General features: G+C 29.4%; 1 protein-coding gene across 9 annotated transcripts in view; it reads right to left on the bottom strand.

The window, feature by feature from the left end:
* The window catches only part of LOC136972010 (zinc finger protein 608-like), an 86,614-nt gene that overhangs the window by 26,958 nt on the left and 37,792 nt on the right, over positions 1-21,864 (bottom strand). For all 9 annotated transcript variants that reach the window (XR_010880267.1, XR_010880265.1, XR_010880266.1 and 6 more), the window contains one exon: positions 9,284-13,246. Coding sequence is in view for 6 of the 9 variants with exons in the window: in XM_067266555.1 (XP_067122656.1) it covers positions 9,284-13,246 (3,963 nt within the window). In the remaining 3 variants the exon portion in view is untranslated. The remainder of the gene's footprint in view (positions 1-9,283; positions 13,247-21,864) is intronic.

The following is a 21,864-nucleotide window of genomic DNA, read 5'->3' as shown; positions in this document are numbered from 1 at the left end:
AATAAATATAAACAAAAATTACATATATATGAAACAAATATAATAATAATAATAATAATAATAGTAATAATAATAATAAATGAAAGTAAAAGCCTAAAACAAGGGATATTTTAAACAAATATATACATACATTCCTTTATCTGTAATTCCATGCTGATCAATGACATAATATAATTTTTTTAAATATATACGTAAAAAAATAATCTTTTGTTTGAAAATAAAATATAAACCAAGTAATTTTTCAAATTAATACTTTTCATTTAACTAACAAATTTTTCAGCCTTACATTCTATAAAATCACAGGTAACTGCTATTTTAGTGAGATCTATTGTGCAAAAATGTTATTAGAATCAAACAAATCAGATTATAAAGATCTACAGATGGAGAATTCTGTTAATCTATGTGAATTGAAATACATTGATTCACAATTCATAACATTAGTTTTACTCGAATTGTAACAATTGCATAACGATTTGTTTGCCGTTTTTGGATATTTCACACCGGTTATTGGTTGTGAGTATTGTATTTATACAGCCCGGTGTGGTGAGAAAGTACATTAAGTTGTAGCTATGCCAGCTAATGTATACCGTAAAGCAATAATTGCTCTTACGAAAGCAAGAGCGAGACTGGATTTTTTGATGAATTGTAAAAGAAATGGGGTATTTCCCATGACGATTTTCCGTGTGCACCTACCCCCTGGTAATGAACCCATTATTAACAAGGTGAGATGGATGTGTTTAACAAGGGCTATCGAACGACAAGGAAAAGGGGAGAGCCAACGAGGGGGTCTATATTCTACGAGAGCCAAAATTATTAAGGTAGAGGATTCGTTATTCCTAGGCTTTTAATTATCGAAAACGCAAAGCAAGTTAATATCCATAATAGATTGAGATATGAACTGTTTTAATGAATTAAAATCAACATTAACATGCAAAAATTAACTCATTTTAGCAGTATAATATGAAATATCTAATGCAAGTATCAAAACTTATCATCATCTATTACTATTTGTATTAGGTATTTATCCTATTGTAAGATAATTTTCAAGTTTTCAAAGGTTATATAACTTTTTCCCTCGTAGATGCTATATCAGAACCACATGCTCTTCAATATATATTCAAATAATTATTTTGTTTCAATTTCAATATCATACTAACTGTAAATCTGACGTATTGATAATAATAAACAAAAGTATTCGATGTCTGTAACTAATTCGTACAGAAAACATTCTCAATAAAAACAGGACTGACGAAACGTGTATGACATTAGTTTAGCATTAAACTTATTCAAAAATTGATTTTTCAATAGTAGTTTGTTTCTAAAGCAGTTATTTGTACATTTAAAATTACAACATGCTACTAAGTTATTAATTATTTTATTTACTGTTTATATTTTCCACTTCTTATGTAAAATATTGTGATAACGAGTACTAAATAATGTGGTTACTGCAATAATTAAAATCTTAGATTAGTGCTGTAAGAAAAACCTCATATTTAGAATAATAATATTTTAGTATTAAAGAATTACCAACGTTTATTGTGAATCGAAACTTTAACGGCAGAGTATATACATTTGTTGTCTGTAATGATATTCAAATTGCTTTGCAGTTAATTTTGACCAAAGCTGACTTTTATAATTAAAAATAAAATCTTTAATTTCTGACAATTTAATTCATAAACTATACTTTTTAAAATAAAATTTATATGCTTTAAATTTCTTATTTGTTTATAGAAGATTTAATATAAATACTCGCACTGTCATTAGCTATACCCATATACCATATTTACTTGCATATAAGACAAGGTTTTTATCCATTTATCACAGCTTCAAATTCCTAGGTCATCCTACACGCAAGCGAAAGGTTCTTTGCATTTTTGCGAATAATTTTTGTGAACGGCGTATTCGCAATTTTTATCGGATGCTTACCCTCGTGTATTTAAAAACATAAGTATTTTATCTGAGTTGTTTGAATCGTTCTTGTATACTGTCAATAATAAAGATGAATAGCAATAGGATAAGCAAAGCTTTTGAATTGAATTCCAGATTGAAATTTCAAAATCACACGGGAACTCGATATAAGTTTCAATCCATTCCCGTGTGAAAACAGACGGCTGTTTGGAAATCGGAATTCGAAGAAGTTCATAAGTGTAATTGACGGAGAGTGGATTCGACTGTTAAGAATTGGCAAAAAAAAGGTTTCCGATTGTCCAGCTTTATGTGTACAAATTATGTTGTCGATTTTACGAGATTTTTCTTTAAAGTTTAAAATGCCAGTTATTTTTGCGGGACAATGTGTGCATTTATGTTCATTTGATATTTTACTTGTGATTAAACGAATTAAAGTAGAATTGTATTAATAAATCTACTTTTCTTTATTTTGATCTTTTAAGTCACACCTCGTCTTATACGCAAGGTTGTCTTATATTCGAGTAAATACGGTACATAGTAGTTTAACACATACCAAAACAAAAATAATAAAAACCAGTCATATCTAGAACCATAAAATAAATTATGACTTCAAGCATAATGTTTAAAGATACAGGGGTAAATATTTTATATTAACAGTTAAAAAAATTTAATCTACTTAAATTTGCATACTATGTGTTAGACTAAATCAGTTAAGAAAAATAAGTTTGCCACCTGAATACACAGTTGATATTGCGTCAAAAAATATTGATGTTAAAGATACAGAAGGATTCTATATTTTTAACCGAGTGAAATATTCCAGGCAGTTGTTTATGCTTTAGTACATGTAAATTCTTTTGAATGACAAGCAAATGTGTAATATTTCTTGCCTAGATTCTGGAAACTGCAGTATCAATTAGTGTTCATCTTGAAAGCAGAGAATAACAAAATGTTAACAAATGAAAGTTGACAAAGATTTCTGCTTTGACTACTAAAATTCAAGCAAAGAATGAAGCTAGAAAAAGTTCTCTTTTTAAATGCTTGATCATATCTGTTTGGAACTGATACTTGAAGCTGGGAAGAAATCAATAGTAATTAACTTTTCGACTGCTAGCAGTGCACATATACGGAATTGCTATACCGCGGATAAAATGTATCAAGTCTCCATTCAATTCTCATCATTTATTTATTTCTGTAAAAGGAATCCTTTCTTAATTTAATAAATACAGGTTTATTTTCTATCCTATCAAAACTGTTCTTTGTTTTGTCAATCTTTGAAAACATTGATAAATTTGATAAAATAAACCAAATAACGTTTAACATGATTTTTCAATTATTTTACATTATCATCATTCTATAGTGTTTTGTAATAGTCAGAATAATGCATAATGTAAAACATGATTATTCCATTAAGATTAATTTATCTTTGTTTATCTGAAAACAATCATAAATTTATTTATATTTAAATATTGTGTGTATAATATTGTAGAGAATATTGCAAAACACTGTAGTGAATAGAGTTTTGTAACAGTAATACTGAACAGAGTATTGCAAAACTCGAAATTTCATACCATTTTGTATTGTTTCTGTAATTTGCTAATCAAAAATTTGTATCGTTTAATTTGTTCGTAGTTTATAAAAATTGTTGACAATGCCGTAATCTATGTTTATCTTTGACAAACAAGATTATTTAAACTTTGTAACAAAAATGTGAGCTGTTGACTAAAATCTAATTGATTTATTGATAAGCAATTTGACTGTGTCTAATTCCAATACAATACGTTCTTGCTAATCCTATTTCTTATACATGGTTGTTCAGATTGCTATGAATACATAAACATAAAGAAAATCGAAAAAGACTATAACAAACATATATACATTTATAATTTTTTAAATGTATGTACCAAATTGAGTATATGTTAAAGTATGTCTTCTTCTTCTGCCTGTGTCTTCTCCTAGGAGAGGTTGGCAGCCAACAAATACCACAAATCTCTATTGCGAGTCTTATGAATAATTTCTTCAATATCTAGTCCTGTCCAGTCCTTAAGGTCATCCATCCAGCCTCGTCGTCTTCTTCCCCTTGATCTTTCCTTCTAATGCGAGTTTGGGGGTTTCATATTTTTCTCCCCTCGGTATGTCTCCACAGTAGGCTAGTTTTCTCTTCTTCATTATTTTTATTAATTCTTTAATTAATTCTGCCACCCTGTCATTAGTGGTTCTGCAAGTTCACTTGATCTTCAACATTCTTCTGATTGACCACATTTCAAAGGCCTTAATTTTCCTCTCCATATCTTTTCGTAGTGTCCATGCCTCACATCCATAAAGCAAAATGCGGCCAAATGTAGCATTTTAGCCTTTTTAGTCTTAACTGTAAACTTGTCTTTAGCTTGTCCAATTCTGCTTTGGATTTCCTTTGATACATTATTGTCTGAATAAAATCTTTTCCCCAAATAACAGAAACTATCTACTTGTTCAAGGTTCTCCCATCTGCATTTCATCTTTATTGTGTACTTATCTTTACTTATGCACATTGTCTTAGTCTTCTTTATATTTACTGTGAGTCCCATTTCTTCACTTTTTGATACTAGTTCATTTAACAGTATTTGTAGTTCTTTTTCTGATGTAGCGAGAATGACTGTCATCTGCATATCTGAGATTGTTAATGCTTATCCCGTTAATCTTTACCCCTTCTGTTCTACTATCTTCCAGGGCCTCCTGCATTATGTACAGTACTCAGCATACAAATTATATAGGATTGGTAAAAGTACACAGCCCTGTCTAACCCCTCTTTTCACTTCAATCCATTCAGATTCATTATTTGCCAATCTAACTTTTGTTTTCTGATTCCAATATGCATCTTTAATGATCTTAACGTCTCTTTTGTCTAGTCCTAGGTTACAAAGTATTTCAAGTAGTTTATCATGTCGTATCTTATCAAATGCTTTTTCATAGTCCAGGAAGCACGCAAAAATGGGGACATTCGTGTCGATTGTTTTTTCGGCAATTTGAGAGAGAGAGCAAAGATTGCTTCTCTTGTGCCAACTCCCGTTCGAAATCCAAATTAAGTATTATTGATGTTACTTTCAATTTTGCCATATATTCTGTTGTGAATGATTTTTAGTAATATTTTTATACAGTTTAGCAAGCTAATTGTTCTGTGTTTACAATGTTTTATAGTTCCTGTTTTCTTGGGTATAGGTACTGTAATAGACTAGTTCATTTCATCTGGTGCCTTCCCTTTTTTTGTATATGTTATTCAAGATGTCTGCTAATGCATCTATTCCTTTGTCACCTATATTTTTGATAAGTTCAATGGAAATTCCATCTGGTCCAGTTGCCTTACCTTTGTTCATGTTTTTAATTGCATGTCTCACTTCTTCTACCATAATGTCTGGGCCTTCTTCATCTATCTCAGGTTCTTCGAAATACCTTTGGTCTTCATAAAGTGTTTGAATATATTCCTCCCATGATTTTTTCATTTCTACCAAATCTGTTGTTATTTTGCCATCTTTTTTTTCTACACATCCTGTTCTTAGTGGAAATTTTCCTGTTAGTTCCCTAATCTTTTTATGTAGGTCTTTGGAGTTATGGTCTCTCTCCAATAACTCCATTTCTTTGCATTTAATTTTTAGCCAGTTTTCTTTTGCTCTTTCTGTAATTTCTTTCTGTATTTGTCTGTGTATATTCATATGCATTTGTTGATTTTTATTTTTATACTTCTTTCTTTCGTCCATGAGCTGTAAGATTTCATTTATCACCCATGACTTATTCTTTTCAATTTTTTTATATCCAATTGTTTTCTTAGCTGCATTAACAATTGCTGATCAAGTGGTTCAATGGCAAATACTGCCATGTAGTTGCTGTCTTCGTGTTCTTTCAGTTTGTTCTTGATATCTTGATGTAACCAAGACGTTTTTCAGTGCCTCTGTGTTTAAAATTCTTTTGGGGCTTTTTTCTTAGTTATTTTTAGTTTTAAATTAAGGTTGCTTACCAGCAAGTTGTGATCAGAGCCACAATCTGCACCAGGTTAAGTTTTGGTTTTAGTGATCATGGTCTTGAATCTTTGATTGGTCATGATATAGTTTATTTGATTTCTGATTATGCTTTTAGCGTTATCAGAAGGGGCTTTCCATGTATATAGTCTTCTTCTTGATTGATCACACCAGGTATTTACTATTGTTAAGTTGTATTTACTACAGAATTCCACTAGTCTGTCTCCTCTTTCATTCCTTTCTCCTAGACCAAATGGCCCTACAATCTCCTACCCTTGCCAACTTTTGCATTTAAATCTCCCATTATAATGGTAATTTCTTGTGACTTAGTGGTTTCCAGTGCATTTTCCATTTCTTTGTAAAATTTCTCTATGTCTTGGTCATTTGCATCTGTTGTAGGTGCATATACTTATATTATGTTTAACTTAAAGGATTTTTTATTGATTTTCACAGCTATTACTTTTTCAGACTGTGCTTTGAACCCCTCCACAGCATTAGCCAATTTTTCATTCATTATAATGGCCACTCCTTTATTGTATGTGTTACCTCCTGAGTGCCAAATTGTGTGGTTTCCAACTTTTATTTTGCCTGAATTAGTCCATCATTAAAGTATGTAGTTCATATAAATTTTACAAATCTTTACATTAAAAAAACATAATCTGATTTCTTCGATTTTTTGTAAGGTCATTGTATTCAAATGTTAAAACTAGAAAATATATCAACTTTATGTTAAAAATTAGGCTTCCAGGAAAACCTTTTTCTTGTTCTTCATCTTTGTTGGCATTAAAATCCAGTTGCAAAACAGTATTTTAGACATAAAGAAGCATAAACTCTATTGACTGTTTTCAACAAACCTTCACTACTTTATTTAATACATAGCACTACATATTTTATCTGCCTTAATTTGTTTTAATTAAACACAATGCAAAAATTTAAAAAAATAATTTAAAAAAGGACCAAATTGGTTTGCGTTAATGAGAGTGCAGAGTACTCTTTTGTGTGTGCCTTCGAATACTTGCAAATTCTCTCTGTAAATTTTTTCTGTATCACCATCTATCCAGGATTTAGAAATTTACATAAACTTTTTGGTTGAACTCTTCACGTTTTCTCAAAATTTTATCAAAAATCAATGACATTTTACTATTAGGAGTATTTTTAAGCTATTTTTAACACGTATTTCATAAAAACTGTTAAAACAATAAATATTTTATTGAACACTAGCCATAGAACGCATTAAATATTTGGTTTGATCAGAATATGACTTGCAAATTAATTTGACATCATGGTCATTAGGATTTTGAATTGTATTCATACTAATAAAGCATCTAAATACTTTCACAAATGCTATTCATCTTTTCTTTCTTAACTTTACTTGTGAAAGAATTAAAATTTTTGAAATTATCTTCAAAATTTGAGAAATATATTTTTTTTACTTTAAATCAGTTTATAATTTTTATATATTACTTTTAGAATATCTCACTGAATATAAAATTCTTAACAGAATACTTATTTCCATTATCATTCTAATACTTTTAAAAGATTTCTCCGGACATAGTTACTTCACATAGATAGCCTGCTTGATCAATTCTTTATTATTATATAAGTATGATTTTGTGTGTTTATTCTAAATAATTTTAATTCAATTTAATAAAACATCTTAAATATTTTTTTCAATATGTGTTTGATGAAATAATTCATAATTGAATATTCTAAAAGTCATTTAACTTTTTTTGACACAAATGAAATAAACAGTGAAATGGTTATAAAATCACTTCAAATGTTTAATTTCTTCTGTTGTATTTTCAGTTAAAAGTTAGTAACCTTAAGAAAGAAGTACATTCAAAAACAATCTCTAAAATCTGTTTCCTCCAAAATCAATAATTATCTTGGAAGAAACGTGTGCAGATACAAACTGTAAATTAGTTTCAAGCTTCTGCATGTGTAATTAAAATATAATTTTAGTTATACGCGCACATGTAATTTCGAACCCAAAATAGATATAGAAGCTTGGAACTAATTTACAGTTTGAATAAGCACTAATTTTCCTAACAGAATACAAATTCATGCAAAAAGTCAATAATAATCAGAAAAATAAGTATTTTTTTTCCCTCCTCACTTATAATTCAACAACAATATAAGAATGATGTTTATTTTGCATGTGATCTATGAGATAGTGTGCAAAAACATTTTGTGTTTCAAAAACCATGTTTTCTTTTCGAATTAATATATTACTCATCTAGCTACATTATTGAATTCTAAATCAACACACTAAAAACCTTTTTTATAGAAGTCGGTTTTACCGTTGAATTCTGCAACTATTGAATTTTTTAAAAATTTTTTCAAGTAAATTTAATGAATGGCTTACCAATTTACAAAAAGGCAGTGTGTCCATTTCTAAAACATTGAATAACAATGCGGTTTTTCGTTTGCATAATGTGCTATTCATCAATTCATGTTCATTTATACAATTTTCTTACCCAAAACTATAAGTAAAGGGGCAGAGAAAGGTCCAAACAACATCGCAGACTGCCCTTACACTTGTACAAATTACATGTTGTATAGAATTTGCTCATCTAAAAATGTTACAACATTTGTATGTCAAAATTGGACATGGCTAATCGGCTAATCTGTAGTGAAGAATATGGTTATAACAGGATAATCGGTATCCGACGTTAACTGATCGAAAGAGAAATTTCAAGTTCCGATCGTTAGATCACGAACAAATAATGAGAAAACTTCTCCTAACGTACATACATTAATTTGAGATGTGCAAGTTTACTTTAAAAGTTTGAATGAAAAAAGATGTATGGCTTTTTGAAATGCAAAACATTTTTGTATGCCACTTCACACACACATTTGTCGTTACTTTATTTTTGTTTTAAATAACAATGATAATTCTCTACACTATAATTATTATGGAAAAATAACTCAAACTTATGTAAATATGGAGCACAAAGGGTTATTGACCTTAAATATATAATTATTAAAATATATTTCTTAAAAATAAGTTTAAGAAAAACCATTAATATTAATACAAAATGACAGAAAACAATAATATGAAATAAAAGACAAATATTGATTTATTAAAATTCATCAGTAAATGTATAAAAGAAAATGCCTTATAAACAGAAATCTGGCAATTATGCTTTATTAGTTTATATTACATAATTTTTTAATACTAACAACAGTTTTTCTAGTACTGTAATTAACGATATTTTATGAATAATTTTCTATTGTTAAGCGAGAACCACAATAACAGTAAGATTCTTTATAAGACACTTTCGGAATGATATTAAAATGTATAATCTTTAATTTTTGAAATTTAAAATTTTAGGAAAATTTCTAAAATGCACGTTTAATAAATTATTAGAAAACATTTGACTTACCACCATAAGGATCATAAAGAGGATAACCAACTCCTACATGCGTATGATGATGAGTATGCAGATGTCGTTGAGGTGGAGGTGATTGACTCCTATCGTTTGTGTTGTTTACTTCTTGCTTAGAACTGCTCGATGTTGCTTCCGAACTACTAGCTTTATTCTGCGTGGATGCCGTAGGTGTGGAAGAATTTGTACTCGTTGTGGGAGACATTATCGCTCTTTCGTGCAATTCATGAATTTTGTGTGTCGAACAGGTATAATGTTGTGATACTTGATGTAAAAGATCTAAAGCTTTAGCTGAACCTGTTGGATGTAATTTTGGACCCAAACTGTCTGGCATACCTTGATTATGTGGTGGAATGTCACAGGGTGCTGAAGGCACATGATAGCGCAACTGAGAATGCAAATAATGAGAACTACCATAATGAGGAGGTGTAGACATTAACATTGGACTTAAACTACCTCTATATAAAGGATCAAATGGTATGTGTGCAAAATGTGAATGGGTAGGTTGAAGATAAGATGGCTGAAGATAAGCATAACTGTTGGTTGGAGGTGGCGGAGGACCCGTTGTTTCCATTGTTGGCTTTTGACCTTCATTGTGTATCTTTCCCTTATCACTTTTATGTTTATCTTCTCGAGCACTAGATTCTGCATGTTCAGATGTCTTACTAGATGTTCCGCTTTCCTTTTTGCTTGATGAAGAATTGTTAGTGTATTCTTTAGGAAATAAAGTCTGTTCTCGTGAATTCCCTTTTGGACTAGATGACAATGATTTTGTGGACTCTGATTTTGGTGAAAGTATGACTGAAGTTGGTCTTGTTGATTCAGACATATTACAGGGCTTATTTTTAATGACTACAGTATTAAACATTTCATCTTTTCTTCCCTGTAATTGAGTCTGTGAATGTTCAGTCTCTAACTTTTGTTGATCTATTAAACGTTCTTGCATTATATAATATCGTCTCATTTCTTCTCTCTGTCTCTCATAAAGCATTGCTGCTTCATACTGTGACAGTTTTACCTTACCAGCATCCATCTGAGATTTTAATTCAATATTTTCTTTCAATATTTGATGGTTTTCATTTTGTTTGTCTTTTAAAGGAGTTGTAGCTGTAACTACAGGAGAAACAGAAGGTGTCACAGAACTTTCAACCCTATTTTGTGAGGGATGAGAAGGAGGCCGAACTTCTCTGTCCTTACTAGTTATCACAGCACTGCTGGCAGAAGTTTGTTTATTCACATCTGGAGGAACAGATAAAGGTGGATGAATTCCTTTATCTTCAGAAATTTTCTCCCTGCTTTCACGACTTCGTTCTTCTTTGTTTCTTATCTGAGAATGTTGAATGTGTAATTTATGTTGCCTCTCTATTTGTTCTTTATGTTGTCTTTCTACATGATCCTTGTGATGTCTTTCTGTTTGTTCTTTATGCTGTTTATCCACATGTTCTTTGTGTTGTCGCTCTTGTTCTTTTTGTTGTTTTTCAACATGCTCCTTATGTTGTCTTTCTGTTTGCTCCTTATGCTGCCGTTCTGCTTGTTCTCGATACAATCGTTCCTGTTCTTCAATGAAATGTTCATACTGTTGTTTGTAATGGGGATCTGTTGCTAATAAATGCATATGATAGGTAGCATCAACAGAATATGGATATCCTTGCATATAACCATAAGGATACGCATACTGTTGTTGAATAGGATATTCCTGTTGACCACTATTAGATACGGCAGATGGTGGTGCAATATTTGTTGGTGTTGTACCTTCTTCAGTAGAACTTTTCTTTTCTGTTTTCTCCTGTGAAACATTACTATTTTCAATTTTAACTTCTTGTGGACAGTTCCAGTTTCTAACTTCCTTATTTCTCTCTGTTTCGGATTTCTTTTCAGTATCATTCTTTTCTACATTCAGAGTAGCAGATGGAACAGAATTTTGAGGAACTGAAGGAATCAAATATGGAGGTTGACTATAATATGTATACATTCCGTAAGTACTAAGACTAGCAGCAGCAGCTTGAGATACAACTTCTGGCGGAGATTTAACTTCATCTTTGTCTTTATTACTTGGAACCTCTGATTCAAGTACTGGTGCACTATCATTGGCATCAGATATATCAGAGTAAGCGGGACTTTGAACATTCTCATTTATATTGCTAGAATCAGCAGGGTTTGAATCAGAATTTAATGACTGTGTATTTCCTAATGATGAAACAATCTGTTTTTGTTGAACATTTGAAGAACTGGCAGTATTATTAACATTTTTGGCTATTGTTGTATCTAAACCCTCAAAAGGTCTTCCAATTCTGTCATTTTCATCTGCCGACTGTAAAACCTGTGATTTACTTGATTGTAAATTTGTTGAATTTCCTTTTCTTTCTTTATCTCTCTCTTTACTCTTTTTCTTATGTTTAGATTTCTCTTTCTTTAAACCTTCAAGAGCTGGATTAATTGTTGTTGGTTCTCCTAAAATAGTTGGTTTTGGTTGAATTGGTTTCAATGATGATGTAACATGTTGATGAGAGGTACCTGTCTGTGGTGCACTGTTATTATTCGAAAGGGGAAGAACTTGTGTTGGTGGAACTGAAATAACAGGTCTTACTGTCGTAGAACTAGAAGACTTTAATTTATACTTCTCTGTTTTTTCTAACTTACTCTTATCAACTGTCCCTGAAGATACCGACGAAGATACAGCTACAGGTGGTGAAAAGAAAGTAGCTATGTTATTTGACTGTACAGACATTGCAGCACTTGATGTAAGGTTCACTAAGGAAGTGGTTGTGGTTGTGCTTCCACTTCCTACTGTAGAAGTCTGGTTAAATAAAACATGAGATGTAGGAATACTAACCGTTACAGAAGGAATATCTGCAGTAGTTGCTGATGTTACGAAGTTTACAAGGGAAGATGAAGACAATGATGACGACGATGATGATGACGGACTTTGAGTTAATCCAACATGAGATGAAATATTAGAAGCAGGTCCTGATATGGGCATATTAACTGATACAGGTTTAGTTCCTTCTGAATTTGATGAAGTGTCATTATTTTCCTGGCACTTTATAACAGAATTTAACTGATTGTTTGTACCACTAAGATGAACAAAATTACTATTTTTCTTGGAATCATTAATTGCAACTGAAGCAAGTGTTGACAAATCTGTTGCTTCTGAATAATTTTCACCTTCTGATGGTGTATTAATTTCTAAAATTGATATAGTTTCAGATGTGGATAAAGTCCTATTATTTGATTCATGATGGTGATGAGGTGAAACTGAAGTAGAAAAAGGAGTTATAGCAGGACTAGGAGGCACACTTGTACTATCCTGCAAATTTTCTTCATTATCTGAACTATTTGTTGCATCTTTGCCATCTTCTAATATATCATCAATTTTTCCTGCTTCAGGATTACTATGGGCATGTGTCTGATGATACCGAAGACCATTGATATGTTTGTACTTTTTACTGCAATTTGGTTCTGGGCATTCTATCAGAACTGGTGAGGACGGTTGAGGAAAGTCCACTGGAGCACTGCTACTATTAGGAGTAGGAGTGCTTCTCGACTGTGATCGACTTCTTTTGGTACTTTTACTATCCGGTTGTGCTGGACTTAATTCCAAATCATTTGGCCGTCCCTTTCTTTTCCCATTATTTGATGTTCCCGATTCACTTTTTGCTGGACTACTAGGTACCGTGAACCCTGAGTTAGTACAACTGCTATTATTAGAAGCACTCCTGCGTCCTTTACAGTTTCTTAATTTACTCTGGACAGTTGCTCTAGAGTCATTATAATTATTACCTTCACTAGATGTACCAGTTGATCCTCTTCCTCTCTTTCCACGGGCCTTGGAAGTCTTAGCATCTATATCACTTGTAGGTGATTCACAAAATCTAGGTGGAGCCCAGTCATGTTTTGTACAGTCCAGGAGAGTACCAACATAGGTTTTCCCTCTCCATGTTACATTCACAACCAATACACCTATTTAATTAAAAAGTACAATTAATTACACACAAAATATACTAAATTATTATATTATAATTGCTGAATGTTAAAATTACTAGACTATATAGTTCTATCAAAGTTTTGCCTTCTCAAAGTTAATTTTGTAAATGTGAATAATACATGAAATGCTATCATTAAATACAATAGAATTAGCTGGACAATATCAAGTACTAATACTAAATAAATCAATGATATGATGCAACCAATACTTGTGTTTTTAAACTATTTGTTTAACTCTTCTCTCTTCTTATAGTTGTTCTTTGTTAATATTGTTGGCAATTCTGTATAAGAATTTATAATTTAAATAAGTGAAGTTTCAATCACTAATTATTCTAATATAAATTTAAAATCTATTACTAATTTAATTTTATTCTTAAAAAACATTGTATTGACATTTAATATTTAACAAATAAAATTGTATGGACTATTAATTTGGTTTTTATTTCAAAAATATTTCTAACTTAATTTCAAATAATCAGAGATTTAAGTGTAAATATCTCAACCAGGTAAATATCTTTTGAAGACTGAAATAATCTTTACATTCACACTTCAATTTGTAAAATTATTCACACAAAGTATATACTTTCTTACAATTTTGTTCAAATATTTAAAGATATAATAACATCTTCTCAAAATATTTGATTAATTTCTATTTATTTTCTGAAAAAAATTTGATGACGATCAGCGAGTCGGCCAAAGCTATGAATTATATTTACGGCATAATACTAGGAAATATGGTTTTTAGTTTATTAACCAACATTGCAGTTTATCATTATTTTAATGCGCACATCATCTCATTCAAAAAGTAACTGCAAAAACTGAATTATGTCTCATCTAAGGTATTTAAACTTTTTTATAATTTAGAAAAAAAAACAAAGTATACAGTTAAATAAACCAAATTTTATGATGCTTATCATCAGTTAATTTAAAAATATTTATATACATTAAAATGTAAAAACAGATTTAACATTTTGTTGATAAAAACATTTCAACCAATTATTTTCATTAACACTTTCAAATAATATGAATTTTTCGAACAACACTTTTATACGCTTCAAAATAAAACTTAAATTTCTAAATTAAAAATTATTGTAAAATTTACAGAAGTAAATTTTATAGCTTTTACATTTTATTTGCTAACTTCAAATGAAATTAATTCTACATCATATCAAGACAACTTATGAATATATATATATATATATATAACAAAAATAATTTTATGATTTATTCTAAAATCAATTAGTAACTTGCCATAATCAGATACACAAAGTGATCTTAATTAAAGTAAAACATAATTATCAGGGCCAGCTTGTATGTGATGCTTCTCACATGAATTTTGAGATACTATCTTTTGAGCCTGCTAAATTTGCAGTGTTCTCAATAAACCACACTTTAAGTGTCCCCATGACCAAAAAATACTGTCTAGAGAAATATTTAGCTGGCCAAATGAAACTAAATCTGGTACGGTAACTTCTGAAGAAATGCAGTAGACATTACTGTAAAAATAAAATAGTACCAAAACTTACCACTAAGGCAATGCAAGCAACAAACGTCTTTTTATTTGTATAAGACAGTCCTACTACATAGAGACCTTAATGATGCAGAGGTACTGCTCAAAATGGTTATTTTAAAAATTAAAACCTAAAGGTAATGAACAGTTTAATTGCTAACTGTAACTGATTGTTGATAATGCTTCTCACATGCATTGTGATACTCTCAAGCCTAACAGATGTTCAAAAAGCCCTCAATAAACCACACTTTTTAAGTATCATCACAATCAAAAGTCACATCAATGAAGATCTAAACAACAAAGGTAATGAGGTTGTTGAGAATGCATGACTAATTCCTCTGTTACTAATGAAATATATGCAACATCTGATACACAAAGGTAGTTCATCTTGCATGAAGGTGGTTGACTCAAGGCACTGTTGCCGTTGCAGTTGGGGTATAACAAGCATATCTCAGTATCTCTAGGCCATCACAGAGCATGCCGTAAGCCCATTAGGGGTAGCTTCTGTAAAGAATAATGGTCCAAGGATAAATGTAGCTGTAAATCCAAACTGTATTAATTTTAGGTGATTGAAGTGGAATATTCAGATAAACATGATGTTTTTCTGTGGACCAAATGTAACAGTTGTGAGTGTTCATGTTTTCCACCGTGGTGAAAATATGTCTCAGGATCTTCCGTGGCAAGAAAGATCAATGAGGTCATCCACTTTATCCAAATCAAATGATCATTCTCTTGAGAACTTTTGGAGTTAATGACCCTCAGTACAAATTCTCATAAAGGCAAAATTCTGGAAGTGCATCTGCAGCAATGTCATTGTACTTATAAAACAGCTTCATAAAAAATGTGCTTTCTGACAAGATGAGTCATTATAGTTGATAAGAATTACATTCAACAGTTGCTGCTACTTTTACACTCAGAACTTTGCTGCAACACATGTATGTACTTATACAAAAAAAATTGCTTTTTCATTGTTTATAGCACTAAAATTACCATAAAAGTCAAATTTACAGCACCTTATAAGACTTAATTTCATTCAGAATGCTAAATACCTCTCCAGAAAGTGTTGAATAGGGGTACTACTTTAATAGGGATCACTCGATAAATAGCTGAAATTATAATCACAGCAACTGCATATTGAAAACTTACAAATAATTTAAGGTATTTACATCACTAACAAATAATGAATCAAAACAAACTGGTCTAAAATAAAAAGTGACAATCATGATGATGATGATGACAATGAATTTCATTACAATACAGAACTTTATTTCTATGTTCCAATTTGTCTTGGTAAACTCATGTATTTTACCAATATTTAAATACACTTCAAATTCCTTTACACGCTTTTCAAAAATAAAAATTTCATTCTTAATATCATTACAAATAAATACACTCATCTTTTATAAATATTTGGTAATAGTTGTTTTATCTAATGAGGAGTTAGGAATTTCATTTTAAAATAAATATTTACTACAAAATTTACCTTTAAAATAAACCAGTATGTTTTTTAACAATTCCTATTTGTAAAAAAGATAAAGTAAATTAACAGTCTTATTTTTAAAGTTAAAACAATTTAATAAAAACTTAATCATTTTCAATTACTTGAAGTACAAATTCCTTTATTCAAGGCTGAATTCAATGTATTTCAAAAAACATTTGAGTTCTTAAATTAACAAATAATTTTGACTTCAAAAACCAATATACTTTATTTTACATTGAGAAAAATACACATTTCCTTCCATGTAAATAGTTTTGGATGCAATAAATCAATTTATATAAAACATAATACTCAACTGTAATAGTAATTTCTTGGTAAAAAAATTATTTCATAAAATGAAATAAAATCTAATTCACCAAAAATCTGGATCTACTTTGTCAGATTTTTTTTTAATGAAGGAATTCCCAAGCTTTTAATGACCTTCTTTAAACCAATCTGGAAAACACACCTTTAATCTTCGGTTATAACCTGTTTCCTGGAGGTAAAGTATAATTAACACCAATGCATGACTTTCTATATTCATGTGGCCATGCCTATCACCTGTTGTCGAACTTATTTCTTACATATAATGTCTGTTCAGTAAACAAAAAGAAATATGTTCTAACAAACCCATCTTTGTGACAAAGTGATGATATATGTACAGTATATACAATTTATCGAGACCATTTACTTTAACAACAGATTAAAAAAATGTATCAAACTAAAATATTAAATATAATCATTCGTGATATTAACACAGCATTAATAATAAAATAAAACAAAAATACTCACCAAAAGATATATATATATATATTTGAAAACTGATAATAGTTTTGATTTGGCAAATAATCAATTGGTTTAACTCAGAATCGTAACAGGTACTCATCAATTTTGAACACAAAAATGATCATTTCTGAACAAATCAATTGTTGGAATGCCACTATGAATAGATTTTAAAAAATACTAACTTTATTTTTGAATGTCTTAAGTAATCTGTAACTAGAATTTCTCAGAAAATATTTCCTCTATTGCTGCAGCATATTGTACAACCTTTAATGCTGTCCATCCAGGGGCAAAACTAGGGAAGCAGATGAACAAGTCCTGTCGTCTTTCCGAGCAGCAGTTGGATTCCTCGAGGCAACATTGATAAGAGAGAAAATTTATGTTTATTACAACTTATGAATACTAACATTTTTTAATCATTTCTGCATAAAAGAAATATCATAATAATTTATAAATTTATTTTGTGTATAAAATTCTTAAAAATTACACTCTGTGCAGCTTAAAGTAAGCAAAAGATCGTAGCTTTTAACTTTAACTCTGATAAAACATATTGAAAATATATATATGCCAAACTGATAAACATAAGTAAATGTTATCAGTTTTTGAACATATTTAAGAAGTAATGCCATTGGACGAACCTGCCCCACAAATAACAAGAGTCCCAAATAAATTCAAAAACCTAAAAATAAAAAAATACATATAGGAGAAAGAAGCTAGCATAAAATAGATTTTTGCAATCTTTTATATTGACTTCAGTCTATATTGAAGATTGTCTTCTATTCGCAATATGGCACTAACTTCGTGGAAGTAAAATGAATGCCTGAAGGAACTATGATAAAAGAGATACACTAATGCATGAATTATTCCTAGTAAATCTTAATAGAATGCAAAAAGAAAAAAATTCATTAAAATACTTATGAAATAAAATATTGTTGAGATATAAAATATAAAGGAATAAGCCAGGAAGTCCAAATCTTAATCTGGCTATTTCAGAAGAATTAGTGTAGGATAAATGATAATTTGTTGAGGAAGATAGAATTTACTGAGTTCAAAAATAATCTTGTGAAGAAAAGTTGTGCAGCAATGGCCCAAAATGGCAAACAGTAATCAACAATGAATTGGAAATTGGCAGAATAACAGGGCTCGTAGAAATAGACAGGAAATAAGACAACGGTGATGCCAGAATATATATCTCTTTGTCAATTTGTTTAATGAGTTAATCAACGTGGCAATGGAAAATAAGTTTCTCTTCAAAGATAACACAAAAATATGCAATTTATTTAATAGAATCTTCAAAAAAAAAAAAAAAAACACTTTATCATCCAAAAAGTAAACTGTTTACATTAGTCTTGATTTTTCTAAATTATATGACAATAAATCTTATTAATGGTTTTTTATCATCATTTTTATGAAATTTCAATGGTGTTATATAAGAGTAAATGATCAATTATCAAACTGCTTAAAGAACAATTTTGCTAACATATTACATTACATCATCAAACTGGAGTAGAATTCTTAATCTATTTTAACACAGCTCTAAAAACCTGTAAAACCTACTGAAAACAAATCTTATCCCCGTCTAAGTTGAGTTGCAAGTTCTAGTATCATAACTTACATATACATACATATTTCATTAGTAGATGGAAAAATTAAAAATAAAATAAAATACTAGCAATTATTTGTTTTTTAGACACATTCTAGATTGTCCACGAGCTATCAACGGCTGAATAATTATTGTTAAATGTCATATATACAAATTCAGGACCTGTAATAAATTTTTTCCTCTATAATGCTTTTTTTGTCTTGTGGAATCCTTAAAATTCCTTTGCAGAACTTAGTTTGAGAAAGGTCCTCACGATGTAAAAATTTTAATTCAATCATTTAGCTGTGCTCGCTACAGAAAATGATACTTACATCAACATTGAAACTTTTCATAGAAATCATTTCATTATAAATAACACTATACAATAAACTTCCAAGCAGACACTGTACAAAAATTTAACTGTTTCATTGGATAATGCAAGCACATTTTAACTTTTAATATAAATTTGCTTGCAATTATGCATGCAATTTTTTTGTGCTCGGTAATGTTACAAATGAAATGTAAGTTTAATAATGTACTGTAAATTAAGATCAAGACAAGAGATCAGATTTACACTAACAGGTGAATCAAATTCTGCAAGAATGGTTAAATCAGTTGGTAACAGTACATGTATGATAACTAAATACTCCATAACGATTCATTGCTAATATCAATTCATTAACATTAACTTTTACCTAGACTATTACTGGAAAACCACAGCCCACATTATCAAGCATTTCCAAATCCTCTCTAAATATATGATACAAGTCAAGCCTGCAGCAGAGTGCTGAATATTTATATCTATTAAATAACCAGACATTTCTGCAGTTATAATAATATTAACACATTTTTCTAAACCAGACATTTTAAAATGTCAACTGTAGTAAAATATAACACAGTATTCGATACAAAAATATGTAAAATAATTTTTTCATTTTCAGATACAGACTTTATATTTGAAAATGTTACATATTAATATTATATTAAAACTTTATGTCATCATTGTTTTAAAAATTTTCTGCACCATCATCTATTTTTATTATTGCTTAGAAATAAAATGTAGATTTTGATAGATATTTGTTAGATAGTAAATATTGAATTAATTTTTTCATAAAAATGGCCAGTAGCAAGTTAAAAACACTTAATTTTTACTTCTGATCAATTTCTGATAATGTATATTTAATTTAAAACATTACAGATTAACTATTCTGGTAATTACCCAACACAGAATGTTAAATACAAGTACTCCTCACTTTATGACCTATCTGCTTAACAACCACTCGAGTTTAGACCTGCAATTCGAGGAATCCCCTTTCTCGGCTTGAGTGGCGATCAGTGGCGAATGGTGACATGCGCACTAAGCGTACTATAATTGTCTTTTTATCAATAAATTTGAAGTTTGTTGCATAATTTGTATAATTTTACAACGATCCTATATTCCCAGCGCAAGCTCCTCGCTTACTGACCAATTCGCTTAACGACGTAGTCGTCGGAACGGAACTCGGTCGTAAAGTGAGGAGTACCTGTATGAAAAATTATGCATTTTATGTCTCCTATATTGATAGTAACCCTAGTTGCATAAAAAGAAAGTGTTACAAAGTAAATATTTTATTACTTGTTTAATTAAGTTTCAAAATTCTTGACAATGTACTGTAAAATTAAAAAAACACACTGCTTTTTAAGGAAGAAAAATGTTTTATTATATCTAAGACTTGTTTGATTCTATAATATTTGATGTTCCATCACAAAAATTTTCCGCAACTAAAAGCTGGCCTACATGAAAACATGTTTACATGTAATAAAAAATTTGGCTACCTGAAAAAGAAAGGTAAATTTCTGATTTTACTATTTTTGTTTTAAATAATATATATATAGGTAAATACAGACATAGGTCACAATTTATTAACATCTTAAAAAATACCCCACGGATTCAATACAAACAGAACTGTTTATTTTCATCAAAAGTCACATCTTTTCAAAAGCAAATTCTGAAATTACATTTTAATAATTAGTGCATTGAAAGCTCTGATACTTAACGGTATAGTTTAATAATTATAAAAACACTAGAAAACTTATTATATATTTATATAACTGAGTAATTCAATTTCTTGTCAACAATATCAATTAAAAGTAATATAATTTTTCAGTCAGTCAGAAATTATCAGCTAACAAAGTATACATTTCATTATAAATTATACATTATATAAAACAAAAGTATTTTTATTTTTTAACCAAAACAATGAAATTTTTACAAGTTATCTCAAAGATATCTCCAAGTTCAAAATTATCAGGCTTAAAATGTTTGCTTTGTTAATACATTGATTGATTAGAAACTTATTTTATGTGAAACTCTACATTTAAACAATTCATAGATAATGAACTGTTTCAATTTGTTTCATCTTAACGAACTAAATTTACGTACATTTGCATTTAATTTTATTATCTAGATATTTGACTGACTAATTTATTTTGTTTTTTACAATTTTATTAAAATCTTTAAACTTTTTGCTTCATTAATATATTGCACAGAGGCTTACATTTGTTAAATTATTACATTATAAACAACTCTTTAAAATTATTATATAATTTTATATAATTTAACACTGTATAATTTTATTTTTGTCATATGATTCCGTTTCTTTCCTATATTACAAAATAAATCATGTCAAATTGCTGATATGCGATTGTAAAGAATTTCACTTCTGATAACTCGTTACTTTAATATATACTCGTTACTTTCGTATAAATAAATATTTCATATTTGCAATTTTTAATACTAATATATCGGCAGTATTTAACTGTAATCTCATTTTATTATGCTGATTTTTAAATTACGATATTTTATAAATATGATAAAACAAATTCAAGACAATTATAATCATTTTTAAAATACAAAATTTAAATATTTATTAAATGTAGCATACTCATTCCTCCAAAAATGTTTTTACATCACACTTTTTAATTTGATATATAACAATTTATGTATGTTTTAACAAATATTTATAAAACACTTTAATTTGTTTCTTAAAATGAAATTATTAATATATTTTAAAACTTTATATATATAGTGTCCAAAATATCCCATCCCATTTCATAAGAAAAACCTATACACAGTATATAGTAGTGTTTTTAATCTCATATATATGACATTAAAAGCACTGCACAACAATGATAAAAGATGCTATTCTTAGAAGTGTGGCTAAAGATAATCCTCTTATGTACATAGAAAAGTTGTTGTAGAG

The sequence above is a fragment of the Centruroides vittatus genome, unplaced genomic scaffold (genome assembly GCF_030686945.1).
Source record: "Centruroides vittatus isolate TY-2023 unplaced genomic scaffold, ASM3068694v2 contig_2747, whole genome shotgun sequence".
Classification (NCBI taxonomy): domain Eukaryota; kingdom Metazoa; phylum Arthropoda; class Arachnida; order Scorpiones; family Buthidae; genus Centruroides; species Centruroides vittatus.
The sequence above is the reverse complement of the archived record's forward strand: the minus strand, read 5'-3'. Positions and strand labels throughout refer to the sequence as shown.